Source organism: Artibeus jamaicensis, unplaced genomic scaffold (assembly GCF_021234435.1).
Source record: "Artibeus jamaicensis isolate MK-2021 breed Jamaican fruit bat unplaced genomic scaffold, CSHL_Jam_final contig_477, whole genome shotgun sequence".
Taxonomy (NCBI): domain Eukaryota; kingdom Metazoa; phylum Chordata; class Mammalia; order Chiroptera; family Phyllostomidae; genus Artibeus; species Artibeus jamaicensis.
Window position 1 is genome coordinate 6,187,061 of NW_026521854.1, and position 19,212 is coordinate 6,206,272.

The following is a 19,212-nucleotide window of genomic DNA, read 5'->3' on the forward strand; positions in this document are numbered from 1 at the left end:
ACCACCCGGGATGCAGGATAGAACATGAGCAGCATCCTAAGCCACGTGGCCCAGCAATTATCAGAAAACTAAAGTTGATGCCAACTGTGTGAATACACTGGACCAGGCCTCAGGGAAGATTTTCTGGCCAAAGCTTTAGAAACGCTGTGGGTCAAGCATCTTTGGTATAAATTCTCAAAAACATTTGTGCCACCGACTTGGGCTCCCCCAATCGCCTTGCCCACCCACAGAGCAGGATGGGGAGGCATCTTGTCCCGACTCAGCCTTGTGCCCTTCCTATACTGGCCTTGCAACAGCTCTTTTGCCAATAATATGACTTCATCATAAAGGAGATACCAAAAGGGCTCAGACATAATCAGGCCGCATCAGAGCCTGAACCCTCTCTGTGGTCCCTTCAGGCAACCTGACGACAGGTGGAGCCTGTCAGCCCCTCCCCTGTTCCCCTGGACCAGTTGTAACTATGCCTCCTCCTCAGCACTGAGAAGCTGACAAGATCACACAGGAAGAGGGTTCAGGCTGGCTGCTCAATTAATGTCACTACCAGGTCCATCGCAGGGCACAAGTGCCCCCAGTTCAGTGTCTGGTGGAGGCTCCCAAAGAGGCAACATGGCTTTTACCACCACTTCTAACATTGTTTTTGATCACTATCCTATTTATGCCCTTTTATTCAGGAAACCTCTTGACATGTAGGTGCACTTTCAAATTGCTTTTGAGGAGGGTGATTTAGTGAGTCTGGTTCAGGGGTAGGTATCCCTCTCCCATCTTAGGGGCTCAGAACACTCAAAGTACCACTTCTATGATGACTTTCTGTCTGGAAGCAACACCTGTCATGTCAGGCATTCCTCTTCACTGCCCACCTGCCTCATGGCACACCCACATCACAATGCTGCTGTCTGTCCCCTGGGCCACGCATGTGGAGACCCCTGGACCTCATCGGGGCCTGGCTCTCAGGAGGCACTAATAGGAAAGGTGACTGCAATGTGTTTAAGAAGCTATCAAACCTCAGAACAAGCAGAACTGACAATGAAATGTCATTCATAATCTCTAACGTTTAAGACAGCTCTGAGTACATTGTAGGCACACGAACATGTGCTATATGTTGAAAAAAACCTACGTAACAGGAACTTTAGTGGCAAGAGATGGAAACGGCCCTGGCCCAGGGCCCACTCACCCTGTGTCTCCAGTAGGTTCTGTACCACCTCTTCCAGGCCGACCAGGTAGATGAATTCGTTGTTGGCGGCACTGGGCAAGAAGTTCATCTCTGGGGCAGGGGGTTTGGGCGGGGGGATTTCAAGCAGCGTCTTCTCCAGCTGTTTACGGAGTGCCAGCTTGGCGGCCGCCTGCCGACTGGCTGGAGAATCACCAGATGTGACCACAGAGGTCACGCTGGTGGGGGTGGAGTTGCCCTGAGCAGAGGTGGCTGTCGTTCCTTTCAGTGAGGCTGGGGAGGGCTTTTGGGAAATAACAACCAGGTCAGGGTGCTGGAAGTGCCTGGCTCTAAGGCAGGCCCTACCACTGCACCTACTGCCCAAGTCAGAAACATTAGCTGCACTACATTAATGAGTCCTTGAGAAATTCCAAGCTGCCGGAAAGCTGTGAACAGCAGGCAGAGCAGTATTAAAACATTTACCTTATGAGATGACTAATATTTTATACACACCTTTTGAGACTTAGCTGATATCCAATAAACCACACACATTTAGAATCTGTAATTTCCTGCATTTTGCCAGGAAGACACCCCTGAAGCAAGCCATCACCATAACCAGGACATAACCTTGTCAATGGTTCCCCAGCACCAACCCAAACAACAATGCCACTGTCTTATCTCTATCGCCTGAGCCCTCTCTCAGCACAAGTCTGGCAGCCTCTGTCCTCACAGGGATACAATGGTGGCTCAAATAGCATCGGTGACATTTCCCTTGTGAACATCTTTGTATGTGCTCATCAGGAGACCCTAATGGTTTAGTTACATGTCTTCATCAGGGTTGCAGGACAAAGCAGCTCCTGCACTCACCCCTTGCTATTCCTGTACTACTTTACTGTCTTTGTCTGAACCCCAGGGGCCAATGCTCCATTGTCACTTTGCTCCAGGCCCCTCACCCCCAACTGTCAAGTGCTCTCCCCCAAACCTGGAACTAACCACATCAGTGCCCTTAACATCGTATGGTTGAGGAACCATTTAGAAATCTGAGAAAAGCTGTTATCATCCCCAAGAAAATGCACATACCTGGTAACCTGCCTATAATGTATCACAGGGCTCAGAAAGCCCAGGATGCTCTCATGCTCTCCCAGGGCCCCTGTCCCCACAAAGGATCTCCAAGCCAAAGAGGCTCCCCAACAGAGGATGCCATCATAGCACCTTGGCCTGACTGAGCAGTTTCTCCCTGAACCTCCTTTGGGTTCCCCATCCTACTAGGAGCAGAACCTCCCCCAGCTCCACTGCTGCTGGCCTGCTTTTCATCCTCCTGGCATGCTAAGCTGGGAACAGCATCACACCAGAGAAATCTGATCGAGGTTTATGTGGTAAATGAACTACTTGCACAGGTCAAACTTTTGTTCTGCCAGGACATCCCTATATGATGGCAGGACTGCACTTGACCCTGACCAAAAGGAGGCAGGTGAAGATACATGCCAACGGAGGCAGAGAAGCTGACTCAGCAATTTTATCATCAGTGAAGCTTTGCTTCCAGACTGCTCCCAGTCCCATCTTCCTAGTTCTGTTGGGCAGAGACAGACTGACCCCATCTTGGAGGCTCTGTCCAAAACTGAAGGGACTTGTGGATATGAACAGATGCACTGGGGCTTTGAGGACATTTGCAGACACGTGCTCCTCATGTGCTTGTGCCTGCAGGAGGAAGCGGGGGGGCGGCGCGGTGCTGGTGTTCCCCTGGCCATCTCTAGGCCCACCAGATACCTTTCTTTCCTGGGCTCTTCTATCCCCTCAAACCTGCCTCCTACAACTGTTCAAACTCCTCCATGTCTTAGCACCCCTCACCATCAGCAACTCTCCACCTCTGCCAGGTGGCAAATCTGAACATGGGACTCCTGCATGAAGGAGCTCAAGTACAAACCACAAGAGGTGTCCAAGCCCTCACCTGGCTCTGAGGGCACAGGCATATCACATTGTACCACCCCAATGGGCCCCAGAACCGTGGGCTTTTTCAGTGGTAGCTGTATGGTACTCCCCATGTTGGCACAGCACGGACCTCACCTGTGGGATGTTGACGAGCAGACTGGTGTTGGGGACATTGGCGACACGGATAAGGCCCTGCTGGATGATCCTCTGCCCCTGAATTTGCACATTGGGCACAGACGCCCGAGGGGCCAGGAGGAGCGGCGGTGGCCCTGTGCTGGAATGTTGTCTGATGTTGTGAATTTGCTGTGGAGTGGGGTGGGGATGAGACAATGAGGGACAGTGAAGAGAGGTACAGGGAAGGGATGGGATCCCAACTTGAAAACTAGAAATGATCATTCTTTCAAGGTGGACAGTTGCTTGGGGATGCCTGGGCAACCTCCTGTCCCAAGGGTACACCCTGCTCACCTGGGCCCCCCTGACGAGAGGGGGCATGACGACCTGTGAGCTCGCTTGAGGTCCCAGCTTCGAGGACACCTGCTGCCCACCACGGACCAGGGGTGGTGGGATGACACTACCAGGCATTCGAGTTGAAGAGGTCTGTCAACGATACCAACCCCCAGATCTTACACAGGTTTTAAAAACAAACAGGTTTTGCTACTTTTGTAAATCCACATACTTGTTAACAAAAAACAAAATGGGGTAATAAAAAAAAAAACACAAGGAACACAGATACCAGTAAGAGACTTACAAACCTGGGCTACGTAGACACAGGCCCCACCACAGCAAGAGTCCAGCCAATCAGGACTGACACTGCCACCTGCTGGTGGGAGCTGGGGCCTGTTTGTGGGGAGCAGGGGCCCTGTCCAGACCTCAGTCCTGTGGCTGACCTGTGAGCAGAGGAGGCTGGAAGCCGTGTTGGGACAAGGCCCCCCCTGCCTCTGGGAGACTCAGGATGGAGGGAGCCCAGTCTGTATAGGTGGATCTTAGTCCTTTCTCCAATTTCAATAGGGGTTAGTCATGGGAAGGGCCTCCTATGTGTTGGTGTGATTTGTTTATGTCAATGGTGGTGCTGTTTGGGACGTGAACATGATTTATTTTGGGGCCACTGGCAAGAAAACCTCACTCAGTCTAATTAGAAGGAACAGGAGGCCTTTTTGTAGGGCTGCTCAGAAGTCTGATGAGGAAAAAACACTCACCTGAAGTGATGGCTTGCCGGAAGGAATGTTCTGGGTGCCCCTCACAAGCGGGGGAGGGGTAGTCACAGTGCTCCCAGTGGAGCCTGCGGGCTGCAAGAGACAGGACACTCGGGTGATGAGACAGCCACCAGTCTTGCCCCACCCCTATAGTCCTGATGGAGGATAGTTTTCTTCCTCTTCCACAGGTACCAGGCTTACAAAGGTTCTGCTTCTAGCCTAGTGACTCCTATCCATCTGTGAAGGGAACTGACACGTTTGAAATGGGCAGAGGAGAGTTGTTCTAGCACCCCTCGCTTGCTGGGGACTCCCATCATCACTCTGTGGTTCAGGTGCTGGCTCTACCCTCCAGGGGGCCAGAAGGACTGGGAATGGGAAAGGAAGGGACTGGACAGGTTAATTCCAACCTTGGGGTTCTTAAAGTAACATATTTCACTAGGGAAGGGGCAGTGATAGAATTGGGTCACTATGTCATATCTTCAACAATTGACAAAGAAACAAGTAATATTGCAGAATCTGTCCACCTAAAGATTAACAGACATCAGGCCATATCTACTTGCTGACTAGGTGGGGTGGGAGCTCAGGCAAACCCTCAAGTCAGACTGGTGAGTATTCTGAGTATTCTTCTCCTGAACCTCTGTCTTAAGAAATACATGTTCTACACACTCTGTCAGCTGTCCTGCCCAACATGCACTCACTTTTCTGGTTGAATGACAGTGGTTACCATAAGAGTAGCTGCATAATCAACCGTGAACCTTCACAGAAATCCAATAAAACTAACATAAAACTTGCCCTACATGGTGAGCTGTGCCTGGAACAGCACCACAAAAAGCCTTAGGCACCAGGGGAGACAGCAGGTGCCCAAGGACAGAGGCTCTGCTCACAAACCCACAGTAGCCTGTGCCAAACAGCACAGCCATCCATAGGGCTGAAGGTCTTTTTAAAAACAAACCTGGGACAGAGCTCTGAACCTAGAAGTGTGCTTCTAGCAGCTTCTCACATCTATCTGCTTTCCATTGCCATGATGTTTTCACAGGAAATGAGTTTTATGTACTCAAATCTGGAACATTCTATACAAGTAGTATTCTGATACCCTTTTACCTAAATCCAACATGGGAAGTTGCATCTGCAAGTTCCTTGTTAAGACCTCAGCACTCATACCCCTGAGGAAACCCATCTCCCCATGACCAGCCTTTCTGTCCCCAGCTCTAAATGGCCCTCACTATTCCTTGAAGAAAGTACAGACTTGCACACACCTTCTGGGCGGTGGTTTCCTTTTGTATTTGACTCTGCCGCAATTTTTTCAACAAAACAAGTTTTGCTTCTTCTAACCGTAATTCTTCTTTCAGCTGCTTAATCATCCGTTCTCGCTCTTCAGGACTACTTTTCTGCAAGTGCAAGATAGCAGGGTTGAGAAGAAGGGTCAGCAGCCAGGCTCACAGGCCCCACTGTCACCAGCTGCACTCGGGGATGCCATTGGGTGTGGTGGTCCCTAGCATGGGGACAAGGCTCACCATGAGGGCCTCAGTGCTGGTCTCCTGCAAGGCCTCCTTCGGAAGCCCATTCACCCGTGGGCTCATGGGCTGCTCATTGTCAGAGAGCACAATCACATCAGGCGAGGGGGCTCTCTTCTCAGACTTCATGTCACTGTGGAGCAGGGACAGCAAGTTGTTATCAGAGCACCCTGACTGTGCTGGAGACACTGTTCCCCAGAGACCCACGCCCACACCCTCCAGGTGCCTAGATTCAAACACAGACAGCAAGAAGGCAGCATGCACACTGCCCCACTGGTAGCAACCTCTCTCCTTGTGACCTCCCTGATGGTTTCTCTACCATCAACCAAGGCTGCCTTCTCTAGCTGTATTTATTGTGCAGTTCCCAAAGCCACCAGTATATGGCTGGGCCCCACCCAGTTGGAAATGTACTTGGTGCCTGCCTCTGTGACCTCAGGGATGAGGACACCTATATGTTGGAGGATGACATGGGCATTTTGGAAAACACCATCACTCCTTTCTCTAAAATGTGGGTAAGTATTGAATTACAAAAACTTGACCCTGGATCCTAGCAAAGGCTTCCTGCTTCCTGGGCCACTAGTGGCCCCTTCATCATTCCAGTGGCAGTAGAGGCTGCAAGTTTAGAAATAGACTAGAACACAAAGTACATTTTATCTTGCATATCTGGATATTCTTCACCCACCTGATCTGCTCACAAACTCTTTCCAGTAACTCCCACCCCTGCCCATTACTCTCTTGCCCTCTTACCACAATCCTGACCACTCACAAATATCTAAAACATATATGCACATCTGAACCTCTGCTATGATGTCAATGATCCCACAAACAGGACAACACTTCAACACAGGAGAACAAGGGGTCCCAGAGACAACATTTCACCCCCAACCAAGCAGCTCCATTTACTGAGAGTACAATATAAACTTTCCCTTAAGATCTGACCTCACTCAACACTTGTGTGAAAGAAATTGGTTCTTTTCAGCAGCAGCAGAACCAACTGAGGACCAAATGTGTCCACTAGGTGGCACTATTGCCCAGAGAACAAACGATGAAGTTTAACCAACAGCTCTAAGTTGTCCCTCTCCTTTCACTGTATTCCAGCTAAGCAGGGGCAGTTACAGATGGAAAACTGGCACTTAACAGCACACTAAACCACCTTTGCTGTTTCTGAAGTGAGCTGCACATTCATAGAGGACCAGCTGCTGAGCGCTCACTGACTCCTCCAGGACCTTGGACCCCTGCACCCCCTAGGAATGTCGAATGTTGCACCTCTACATTCCCAGCCATGATCCAACTTAACCAGTACAGCTGCTGGCTGGCCTCACGAGAAATTAGGGAGGGGACCACAAGGCACCTATTTAAAGATATACAACCCCTCACCGGAGTTATCAGGCCCCATTCTCAAGTCAAGAAACTGGATGCTGTTTATAAAGTAAACCAGAACGTCTCACTCTGGCCTCAGCCAACCAAAAAGCAATCAATTTATGAAACACCACTCTTTCAAGTCTATGTTTCTCTATCCGTTGCCCATTCAGCCCAAGATCAACTTTCAAGATGATCTCGGGCTCCAATCCCAGGTTTTCTGGATGTGTATAGAGACACCAAGCAGATGCAGGGCCCCAGCACAGGAGCTGTGGCACTGGTTCCCACCACTGCATACAGGCAGAGTAGCAGCCCAGGCAGAACCTCGTCTAGAGTTAGACTGCCAGCGCTTTCTAAGCTGGTGAGTGCTAAGGCGAGAGTGATCTACAGGGATTTATCACTTTTTATCATCTCACTGAGGATGTCTTAGGAGGGTGAGATATCTAAAAAACTGAAATTTGCCTGAGGGAAAGGGCAGAGTGAGGGACCGAGATCATCTGGAAGCTGAAGCTCCCTGAGATGGCCACTCTGACCACAGCACTATCACGTCCCACTTTGGACTGACACTAATCAATAACTCGTCTAAGAGATGACATCACCTCCCATCAAAGATCACTCAGCATCCCAGCAGGGAGTGTACTTCCTGTATGCTAATCAGGCCACCAAAAAGTCATGTGACAAAGGCATTTCCCTCTTTGGTCATGTGACCCTTTAACTGTGCCTTCCAACGGTGAAAACCATGGCAACAGCCAGTTCTAACCAGTTTGTGACAAGCAGCCTTCATTTTGAGAAGTGAGGTAGGGTTCAGGTGTTGTCAGAAAATGGAGGCACCCAGCTCACCCTGGAGCTGCCAGGCTGGCAGGCACTTCCTGTGTGCTGCACGCCCACAGAGACTGTGCTGTATTACAGAGACTAGGTCACCCCTTCCAAACAGAGAGGCCACCAGCCCTTCTAGTTTCCAACATAAAAAACTTTCCTAAGCTCCATCTTTAAAGCAAGGATGCTTCAAAGTCTCTTAGTTCCTTCCCAGAAAGTTCTTTTAATTCAGGAAAAAGAATACCTCTTTGACACAGGATAAACATTAACATGGGCATTCTTTTTAAAAAATTTGTTTAAAATTACAGAACCACTTAGGCCAGGAGAATAAAAGCAGATGAAATCTAGCCCAACACACTAGGGGGACAGTGGCATGGCTAGGTATACTGCTTCAGTGCACAGCAGCCACCTGTGCACTAAGTTTTTTGGGAGCTACATGATTTCAGGGCAAACCCCATAAGCCCATCTTAGAAACCCTTACGCAAAATATTGGGATCAAGAGATTTTATGTGACCTACAAAAATCCCTGGAAGCAGGCTAGTCTGTCTTCTCTGAAAATGTCTCACTACCTCCTCCCCTTGGGCAAGCCCCTGGCTAAATAAACATAAAAGCTGTTAACTTGACAGGAACTTCCCTCAAGTTTTCTGGAGGGAAGACCTGGATTATAAACTTAATTTACAAGAGAATCCTGTACCTACAATGCCAGGCTACTGTCCCAGCTTTCATCAGTCAGTGGTTAGTATAAACATTTAGTGTCTCCCTGGCCCAAGCCAGGGAAGTCTCATAGAGGGAACACAAACTGTTCTCAGCTCTGACCTGTGTGGTTCTCTGAATGAGCCTGTCTGATATTGGGGAAGGAGTGCTTCATCTATACTCCTGCATTCATTCATTCACTCCTTATTTGCAGAATGCCCACCTAAGAAGTAGGTGTGGTACCAGGCAGTAAGGATAAACCCTTGAATTTTAAAAAAAAGGTGGTTCTGTCCTTAAGATCCAACGGGGGGGGGGGGCACACAGGGCTACTGCCCACTGGGGCAGCTTCTCCAGGGGGCTTATGGAACTACAGCATCTTGCTGTCCTAGACTTGCTTGATCAAAACCTGCATTTTACAAAACCCCTGAGATTCCTGCACACAATAGGGAAGTTGGGGATGACCACAGACTCAGTAAGGCTTCAGGACAACAAATTCCTCCTCAAGGCCAGTGGCAGAGAGGCACACAGGATCTACATCTCTCCAGCACAAGAGCTGGGTCCAGAAGCAAGTGGCTGGTAGTTGTGGTTAAAGGTGGGATGAGGAGTTGCTAAATCAACACCAGCCTCACCTGCTCCTTCTGCAAACTCCCACCTGGGTCCCAGAACATTCCTCCCACTAAAGCCCATTCACACCTTCCAGGCCACTCAGCCCCACTAGCCTCTATACCCTTGGGCTTATCTTGCCATAGGCTCCTACCTTTACCACCATTTCCTCCACCAAACTCCCAAGACCCCTTGTGAGCTCCAACTTACACTTCAAGATGCACATCAAACCTTCTGTGCCCTCAGAAGGCCCCTGGCTGGCCCAGCCCTGGCCCCTGTAGTGTGGTCAGTGTTCCCACAGTATGCATGCCCGTGGATGCCCTCCTAAGCCCTATCCACTACTGTCTACCCTGGGGTTAGGAATTTCAGGGCAGAACCTGGGGATCCATTTAAGGGCAGCATAGGCCTGAGTAGTCACAGCTTCCTCACCCTCACTCCAGCAAACTCGTCCAAGGAAAATGCCTCTGACTCCATCTTCCCACACAGTGTGACTCCATCTTCCCACACAGTGCCAGCATAGAAGCCCTGCCTGGTCAGCCCACAGAGTCATTGCTCATTTAGAATCCAGCCCACAGATGTATTCTCTCAACCCACAGTGGGGACTACTGGCTGTCACAGAACAGCAGCCTGGGCCCCAATGGCCCTACTTGAAGCCTGTCTCCAGAAGGCCTGGGTACTCCAGCTCCTGGTGAGGGCCCGGGATGTTCCCAGGGGAACCCAACAAGTAAAGGGCAAAAGGTGGGGGAGGGGGGCAGCAACCCCTCATGTGATACTATGAACCCAGAAGAAGGTGTGAGGCTCCCCACATCTCCCTAGAGCCAGAGGAGCAGGATTCTCCTCCAAGTGCCACACTGGCTAGGGGTAGGAGAGGCCACAGGGCCTCCTCTTCCCAGATCGTGGCCATGCTCACAAAGGCCTATCATGAGTGGGCACTGTACACACTGGGGAAGGAGTTGGGTGTTGCTGTCATATTCCCACAAAACCGCCTGTGGTCTCACTTGGTTCTGCCTCTTCCAAGTGAGAGGCCTAGGGCAGGACACTTCCTTCTCTGTGCCTCCTACCAGGATAGGAACAGGGTTTTCTGCCCAGCTGCCTCTCGGAGTTGCTGGGTGAGGCTCAGATACCCAAAGAGGCTGTCAGGACAGTCAAAGCTCTGACTTCTCCTGGGGCGCTAAGAGGCTGCTCACGATCAGCCACTGGGGTAACATTAAAATTTTCTCAAATCTTGGAGGAGCTACTGCATCCCCGCAGCTAGCGCAGGCCTGGCACAGTGGGTGCTCAGGCAACAGAGCTGGCACACACCCATTTCCTCCTTGTCCCTGGCACCTGGTTCCAGAACAGGGTCTGTGAGTTCATGAGAAACCCAGGAATACCTGTAGAGTTACTGATAACCTTGCACACGTGGGTGATCATGTCCACAGGCATATAGATGCTACGTTGCTAAAGATGTACAAATTCACTTAAAAGGATTTCTGAATTCTGTCATTATGTGTCTTTTCAGGAAAGAAGCCCTGGAAGTCCAACCTCTAGCCTATGAATTCAGGACTTTGGTGGAGAGTAAGCCCTAATACTCATGGTCGACAAGGACCAGTGTTCAGAGGACCAGCGTTCCACCTTGATGGGGCCATCAGTCCAGCCTTGAGAGTCCTTTGGAGGAGGCTCATATAAGCTGACCTTTGCCTGTGCTATAGCTTGTCCAGTCAGTCCTGGCTCCATGACCTGGGCTGGTTTTGTGGTTTGCTCTCTGAACTGCAGCAACGTGGAGGAAGCAACATTGCAAGGTTTCAAGGCAAGGCCACAGGAACTTTGCAGCTCCCTCTTGGGCCCCTAGAGTTGAGTACTCCAGGGGTGTCCTGAGTGCATCCTACTGTAAGATGCCAACCCAGCTTTGTGGAAAGAGTCTCTGAGCGTCACAAAGACAGACATGGAGATGGGCCTAGATAGCCCCTGTGAGTGACAAAGCCACTGGAGACATCCAGCCCAGCTGACATGGGACTGCAAGGGTAAGAGCACAAGAACCAGTGTCCAGCCAAGTAGCAGACAACTCCATATCATTACTTTAAACCTCTGAGAAAATAGGGCCAACAGGGCTAGCCCACACCATGGTAACTCCTGTCCTCCCACAGACTGTCCCCAAAAGAGGCCATCCACCCTAGACACTACCCTAGGAGAGACAAGAGGGTTGGGGGAAAGAAAAGGTTTTTCCCAGTAGTCACCCTTGTTGACCCTCAAAAGCCTCCCAAAGGGACTAGTGCAACACAGTTCAGTTCTCCACACATGGGGGCTGTCTGTGGCAGGTACAGACTTGGGATAAGATGGACGTGAAGTTCCGGGAAGACTCAGCAAGAGATCAGAGCTGCCCAAAAGGGGGGTAGGGAAAAGGCCCACAGGAAAAAAAGGGCCATCCTCAGGCCTGGGAGCCACCAGAGTTTCAGATATCACCTGGAGTGGTACCTGAGTCAAAGGCAGAAGCAATTCCACATGCTTAACCCAGTAAGCATTCCCACCCACCCCACAATGCCAGAAACACTTCTAGGCAAGTCCTACAAGAGAGAAAGTAAGTTACCACCAGTTCCTGGGTAGTCCTGCCATGTGGTACCATCTCACTGGCAGGCCCCTGTGGACTGGACATCTCAAAAGACACATTTCTTTCACAGATACCTGGGTGTGGTAGCTACTCACTGGGACCCCATACTCTCCTTTTTTCAGGGGCACCAATGACTCAGACATTCAATGTGATTTGAAAAGAAGCTCTGCTGCACAGACACAGACTGTGCCCCAAAGCCCAAGTCCTGGCTGCCTTGGTGCAGGGCAGGGGCAGGAGCGCACCGGGGGGTGGGGGGTGGGGGGGGGATGGCAGGGTGAGGGCGGGGGTGGCGGGGGTGATGTCTGGTCTCTTCTCCAGATCCTGAAGCCCTAAAACCCACCCACTTCCCACCTCTCTGCTTCCTTCTTGGCATTCACTGCCCCTTCTCCCAGCACTGTAACCTGACACCCAGTTGGCTGGGATATCAGGAGGAAAAAAAGCCTGCTTTGTGGAGGCCGGTAAATCAGAACACATTTTGCTTCTTGGCCACAGAGGCCATGGAGGTGAGCAGCTGCAATGGGATTTTTGAAACCCAGCCATTATTCTTCCTGGAAATTTCAGATCCAGCTATCACTCTGGGCCTCCATTATGGCATACCCCGCCACAGCTACAGCTGAACATCTCAGGAGAAAAGGAAGGAGCATGTGTGGCCAGGCTCTGGCCTGTGAGCCCATTCCCTGGACTGCCCCCAGCACAGAGGTGGGCAATTCCAGGGCACGTGGCAGGAGCAGAGGAGCACTGCATCCTCAGCAAGGTCAGGAGGAGTCCAGCCTGTCTTGCTGGGTTTTTTTCTAGGAACACATGAACCCCTGAAAGTCACAAAACCTGGCCAAGGAAGCCAAGAGAACCACACTGTGACTGGAAGCAGTGCTAGAAGCCAGTTTTCAGGGGTGTGCAGGCTCGCTGAGAACTTTACAGAGGACCTTCCTGAGCCAGCAGTTAGCAGTGACCCCAAGAAAAGACCCCAACACCAAGTGGCAATGGGGCAACCTGCAGGGCCAGCTCCCACTCAAGTAGGTTACTGCAGCAGGACCCAGACAGCTGCCAACCTGTCCAGCCAGGATGCAACACCACCAGGAAGGTTTAATCAATTCAGCATACTCTGTTCAGAAATTTGGGAAGGGGCACCTGTTAGAAATGACCATAGTCATAGAACAGAAAAGCTGATCTATGTCAGGTTTGTAAAAATCACCCAGGACACACACTAATCCTTTATAATGGCCATCTCTGTACCAACCCTAAGTTCCATGCTTCCAAGTAATCTTAATCAACTGCCTGTCACCCGGGTCCACAGGTGAAGTCACTCCTGGGAGAGGGAGTGCCTTGCTCAGGTCACATGCCTGGCCTACAAAAGGTTATAGGGTTGGACAGGATGGGTCTCATGTGACTTTCAACTCTGACTTCTCTACCTTGGAATACCAAACACTATATTGTGGACTAAATTAAAGGGGACATTTTTAATTGATTCTAGAGAGGGATGAATGGGGCGGGGAGAGAGACAGACAGAGAAACATCAACGTGAGACAATTGATTGGCTGCCTCCCATACTTGCCCTCACCTGGGACTGAACCCACAACCTAGGTACGGGCCCTGACTGGGAATTGAACCTGTAAACCTTCTGATGTATGAGACAATGCTCCAACCAACTGAATCACACCAGCTGGGGCAGAAAATGTTTTCATTTACGTCTGAAGGATCCTAGACAGCCAGCAATACCTGCCTATCAAGTCCCTCAGGTGACAAAGAGATGACAGTGTGAAGACATAGATGGGATCCTTGAACTTGACTGGGAAACAACTCTCACTACACATGGACCACCATCTGCCTGACAAAACTGGGTAGAGTCCTGACACTTAGGAATTCAAGCTTCCCAAGGGCGAGGGACCAGGAAGAGTGAAAAAAACAAACATCGAAAGCAGACTGTTGGCCACAGCATCAACGCTAGCCTTCCTCTGGTCCCCTAACTACATGCCAGGCCAATCTTCTACCAGGGAGGACATGATGAGAACCCAGGAGCACTCTCCAGCTCAAAGAGACTTCATTCATCAAATGAACCCAAACACATCTCCTGGGGTACCAGCTTCCTCACCAACATACAGCAAGAGTAACCTGTGTGTGTAGTTGAAAACCACACACAAGAAACAGTGCTTTCCAGCATGCAATGACCACAAACTTTTGTGATAAATGGCAAGTGCATGCTCTTGCCTGCAAGTTTCCTGTAGCCTTTTAGATACCAATTTCAAACTGCTGTATCATCCCCTACCTTCCAATAGCAAATCCTTTCAGGGCCACCTGTCCCCCAACCCCCACCGGACCTGTTCCAGCTGCTGAGTCCAGCAGCCACCGGACTCCACACAGGTCAGCCACTCAGGTCATACAGGAGGACGGGGGGGCTAGGTGCACCTCTGCCAGAAAGCTGGCCCTGAACCTCAATTAGCCTTGGTTTCTTTATATGCAGAATGGGTGATACTAACTCAAGAAGGCATCACGATATGTAAAAGATACAAAAAACATGTCATCTAGTCAACAAGATGGTGGCTTCACCTCTTTTCTAGATCCTCCCAGAATGCAATGTGCACACTCAGAGCAGCCCCATCACTTTTTATATGCTCTGAATTGACTCATCTGCCTCCCGCCCTACAATCAAATGTCCCTGGGGACAAGGTCCCAGGCTGAGGGCTTCTCTTCCTTCCACTGTCTGACCCCAGCAGGCCATCAACCATTGTGCTGACTGAGACATCAGCACAGAGCCCTACCAGGTATCCTGTCTCTGCCTATGCTGGACAGCCAGGAACAACCCAACGGTGATCCTCTGCATGGCTCTGAGCCACTAGCAGTCCCCTGAGTGGTGTGCAGGATCCCTCCAGGGGCTCTGCCAGGTTGTTGTAACACTGAGACAACATCTGTCTTTTTTGCCAAGTTGGGAGAGCAGTGCCAAGCTGTGCCAGGAGTTAGTGTTGTCATACTATGGGCAACACCCTTATGAAGAAGAAGTTATTGACTGTATTAAACCTCAGCTCAAGAGTCCATGTCTTTCTAACATTCTATGACCAAATAAAGTATTTCTGCTGTCTGAAGGAAAGACTGACAGACACACTGTGATTATTCAAGCTTGGCTGTTTAGCAGCCATTTTCTCCAAAATGGTCAAAACAAAACCTGCTGCTCCAAAGAAAAACCACCACAGGTATTTGTGTCACTAATGATAAAGTCTGAGTTTCCCTTAAGCAAAATATAGAATTTTGGAAAATCTGTGTTTGTCACTGTGAGTCCAACAGCTTCCCAATATATCAGAGATTAACCAATCTGATTTTGCAATACCAAAAATGAAATGTGTCAGTACAGTTGACTCTTGAACAACTCAGGAGTTAAGGACACAGACCCCCACACAGTCAAAAATCCACAAGTAACTTCTGATTTCCAAAAACTTTAACTACTAATAGCCTGCTGTTGACTGGATGCCATACAGATAACACAGTCAATTAACACTTATTCTGTATGTTATATGTATCACTGTATTCTTACAATAAAGACAGAGGTAAAAAAAAAAAGTCAAGAAAATTCTAAAGAAAAGACATGAACAGTACTAGTACTGTACATTATATTTAATGAAAAACATCCATGCTTCCATGTTTAAGTGGATCCCCACAGTGCAAGCCCATACTGTTCAAGGATCAAGTGTATTTGAAAGATCTCAATAACTACGTGAATTATTAATTTCTAATGTTCAATGGTACCAAAAAAAGTCAAATACGAGTAAAAAGTCATTCAGGGGGAGAAGAGTAAAATCTCCCAGGCAGAAAAACATAAAATAATTTGTGCAAATGCTGCACCCCGGAAAAAGGGGAATGGGACTCCATACCCTTAGGTATGGGCTGTAAATAGTGACTTCCTACCAAAAGAGACAGCATGAAAAAATGGAAGAGATCCGCTTCCCAGGAGACATCTGACAGACACCACCTCAGCTAGAGAATCAAGCTCAACACCAGAGAAAAGTTACACTGATGGCATGTGCCCTATACACAATGTACCAAGAAGGCGCCTCATTTCTGCGGTCCTCCTTTCCCCCATACACCCATCACCCCAGTCCAACCATGAAAGAAACACCAACAAATCCCAATTGAGGGTGTTCTATAAAATACTTAACCAGTTCTCAACAATGTCAGTGTCATCAAACCAAGAAACTCTGAGAAACTGTCTCAGCCCAGAGGTGCCTAAGAAATCCGAATGTAACACGGATGCTGGAACATCTGAAGAAATGCAGGAAATCTGAATAGATTATAAACTTTGGTTAATAGTAACATATGGGTGTTGGGTTCCACAATAACCTATTAACAATGGGAAGACCAGGGTAGTATGTACAGAAAGAATCTTTGCAAGTTTTCTATAAATCTAAAATGATCCTAAAATTAAGATTTTATGTACTTTAAAAAATATTATTATGTTCAAAATGTGATAAAAATTGACGGACTTTAATATAACCGGTAGAAGAAGTTCACTAAAGAGGCTTCAGAGTCTACAGTGCAACTAACTCTCAGGGAGAGGCCACTCTGTGTTTTGGTGTCCCAGTAAAGGAAGAAATACACAATTATTCAAAAAGACTACCCAAACACACCACTGTGATCCAACTGCTTTTCTGTGTGAGGTTGGGTTTTCTTCACATGCTTCAGCCCTAACAACATATCACAAGAAACTGGACACAGAAGAGATATGAGAATCCAGCTGTCTACTTGCTATAGCAAGTATTAAAGAAATCTGCAAAATAGTTCTCATAAAAAATGCTACTTGTGCTATCATGTGACAATGGGTTTACTACTGTCATCTTTAAATGAACTAATAAGTATTGTCAACAGATATTATCACACAATCTAATAGTTTTTGGGTCCTAGAAATGGTAAAGGGGCCATGCCAGTGTTTGTGGTGAAGGCTCCAGAGTGGAGTCTTCCCGACACATGGCCTTTTTCTTGCTGCCAAAGTTGTGTTTTGAAGAGTGAAAGGTACTAAAAATTTAACAGGATTCACCCCACATGTATGCCATAATTTCCTTATAAAATCTAATTAGTCCTGGCTTGTGTGGCTCTGGATCAAGTGCCAGCCTGAGAACCAAAGGGTGGCCAGTTCGATTCCTGGTCAGGGCACATGCCTGAACTGCATGCCAGGTCCCCCATAGTGGATGCACGAGAGGCAACCAATCACACACTGAGGTTTCCCTTCCTTTCTCCCTTCCTTCCCCTCTCAAAAAATAAATAAATAAAATCTTTTAAGAAAATCTATTCAATTTTAAGCCAATAAAATTTGGTAACCCTGTTAGGAGAATAGGCCCTCCACCTACTCTCCTCTCCTTCATTCCTGGACACACATGAGTCCCATGGCTCCTTCCCATCACTATTGTGACAAACTTTACTGAACAATGCTGGGAGCTTCTGAGGCTCAAGAATGACCAAACCTTGATTCACAGGAAACAGTGGGCTCCAAGCATGGGGTGAACTATCCTGGGTCACATGGGGGTGAGTGGAATCCGGTTGCAAGATACCCTTATTTGTTTTCCATCACTGCTACACCACCCTCAAGCTCACAAGGTATAATTCAATTATTTTCTTGAGGGAAAAAGCTTGGCAATCTCTTATAAATAGGCCAGTTCTCCTTTTTCCTCTAGGACACTGAGAAAATGTTTCTCTCCTGGACCCCTTGAGAGGTCTCAGGAATTCACTCATTTCTACCTGTTCTACAGATAAGCAGGCCCCCTTCATCTTATTCCTTTACCAGGTTAGGTGGCTTTGAAGGTAGGATCCCTCAGCCCAAGTGCTCTGGCCAAGTGCACTTGCCACCCCCACCTCCCATGTTGGTTAAGGTTCTGGCACAACTGCTCTCAACACTGCAGAGAAACTAGCTACAAGATACAAAGCAGTGTACGGAACAGTTTTAGCCAGCCCAGTGGAGGGCTGATCAGAGACCCTCTCTCACATACGCCTGCAAATAGAATGCTTAAATGACCTGCAGATACACCCAGGGCGCTGGTTACAGGTTGAAGAACCTGTCAACATGTGACAAAGCACTAGCAGAAATACATGCTGCGAGGAAGTATCAAAAACTGCACTGAAGAATTACACCAAATAATTTCAAAATAATCTGCAAATCTGCTTAACTCACATATGTATTAACAGTTGACTGCTGAAGGATGACCACTTAGGATGCTGACCATGATTACTATGCACAGGGGCAGCCACACAGGACATCCCCAGAAAGTTTGCACTGTTCAGTGAGAAACCATCCCCTCCATGGCCAGAGGAGGGTGTAATAAAGGCAACAGAAAAGTGGCAATAACACAGTGCACCAGGCTGGCTCACACTATGCTCAGTGTGAGCGGGGTCGCGTAAGGAGAAACAAGACATCCAGAATCTGTCACCCTGATACCCCCAAATAATCTAATGACTTTTTAAAGTACAGATGAAACCCTCAAATTTCAATTATTTCAAACCTGGAGTAAGACATGGTCAAGAATAAAGGCAGGTGGACAGAGAGAGAACTGGGATGAGGAGCCCGAAGGGCAGGGAAGAGGCAGAGAATGAGGAGATGAAGAGGCACCATGCAGCTTTGTAGGTGGCAGCTGAGGCAGGGAAGGGAGCACAAAACTAGGAACCCATTTCCAAAGGAACATACCTCTCAGTTCCCATGTGCTGAACATGCTAAGAAGTACAAGCAGTCTAAGATTTCCAGTTGGAGCTGATAGAGCAGCTCCCTCAGACTGCCCCAGGCTTTCCTGGAAGTTGCCCAGTAGAGAATCAGTAGTGAAAGGCAGCAGCCGGCCCACAACAGATGCTGGGGAGGGGCTGAGCTCCAAAGAGTCTCCCAGGGAACTGCAGCCCCTAACTCAAGTGACGGTTAGATGGAAGGAACAGGTTTCTGGCTGCAGAACTTCCACAGCTCTCACACAACACAGGGAGGTCAATCTCTATGAGGAAGTCTGCAGAAGAACCAGGGTAAAGGCCATACCCACACCTACCGGGCTATGGGAGAACCAGGGCCCTTTCCCAAGCCATCAACGCCCACAGCTGTGTAACATTCAACCAACTCACTCAAGGATGCACATTCCAGCAGACAGCTGGCTGGCAGGCCAGGCACAGCTGCAGTGGTGCATGGTACTAAGAACAGGGTGGGTGGGAGCTCAGGTCTGCACATGGCAGACAAGGATTCCCACCACCACTAGGCAGGCAGCCAGTGCAGCCACGATCACCCTTCTGTCATCAATGGGAAAAGAATAATGGTTATATAAACAGACCTGGATCTAGACCCATACCTCTCTGAGACCCACTGACTAAAATTGTACACTGAAAACACAAAGTGAAAATGAAGTGGCCAGCCCCCCACACCTG

General features: G+C 48.9%; 1 protein-coding gene across 5 annotated transcripts in view; it reads right to left on the reverse strand.

Annotated features, from left to right (window-relative positions):
* The window catches only part of GATAD2A (GATA zinc finger domain containing 2A), a 105,310-nt gene that overhangs the window by 5,582 nt on the left and 80,516 nt on the right, over window positions 1-19,212 (reverse strand). For all 5 annotated transcript variants that reach the window (XM_053668091.1, XM_037152613.2, XM_037152612.2 and 2 more), the window contains 6 exons: window positions 5,784-5,916; window positions 5,526-5,657; window positions 4,273-4,362; window positions 3,542-3,673; window positions 3,212-3,379; window positions 1,172-1,451 (listed from right to left, as the gene is read on the reverse strand). In XM_053668091.1, the coding sequence (XP_053524066.1) occupies window positions 1,172-1,451; window positions 3,212-3,379; window positions 3,542-3,673; window positions 4,273-4,362; window positions 5,526-5,657; window positions 5,784-5,916 (935 nt within the window). The remainder of the gene's footprint in view (window positions 1-1,171; window positions 1,452-3,211; window positions 3,380-3,541; window positions 3,674-4,272; window positions 4,363-5,525; window positions 5,658-5,783; window positions 5,917-19,212) is intronic.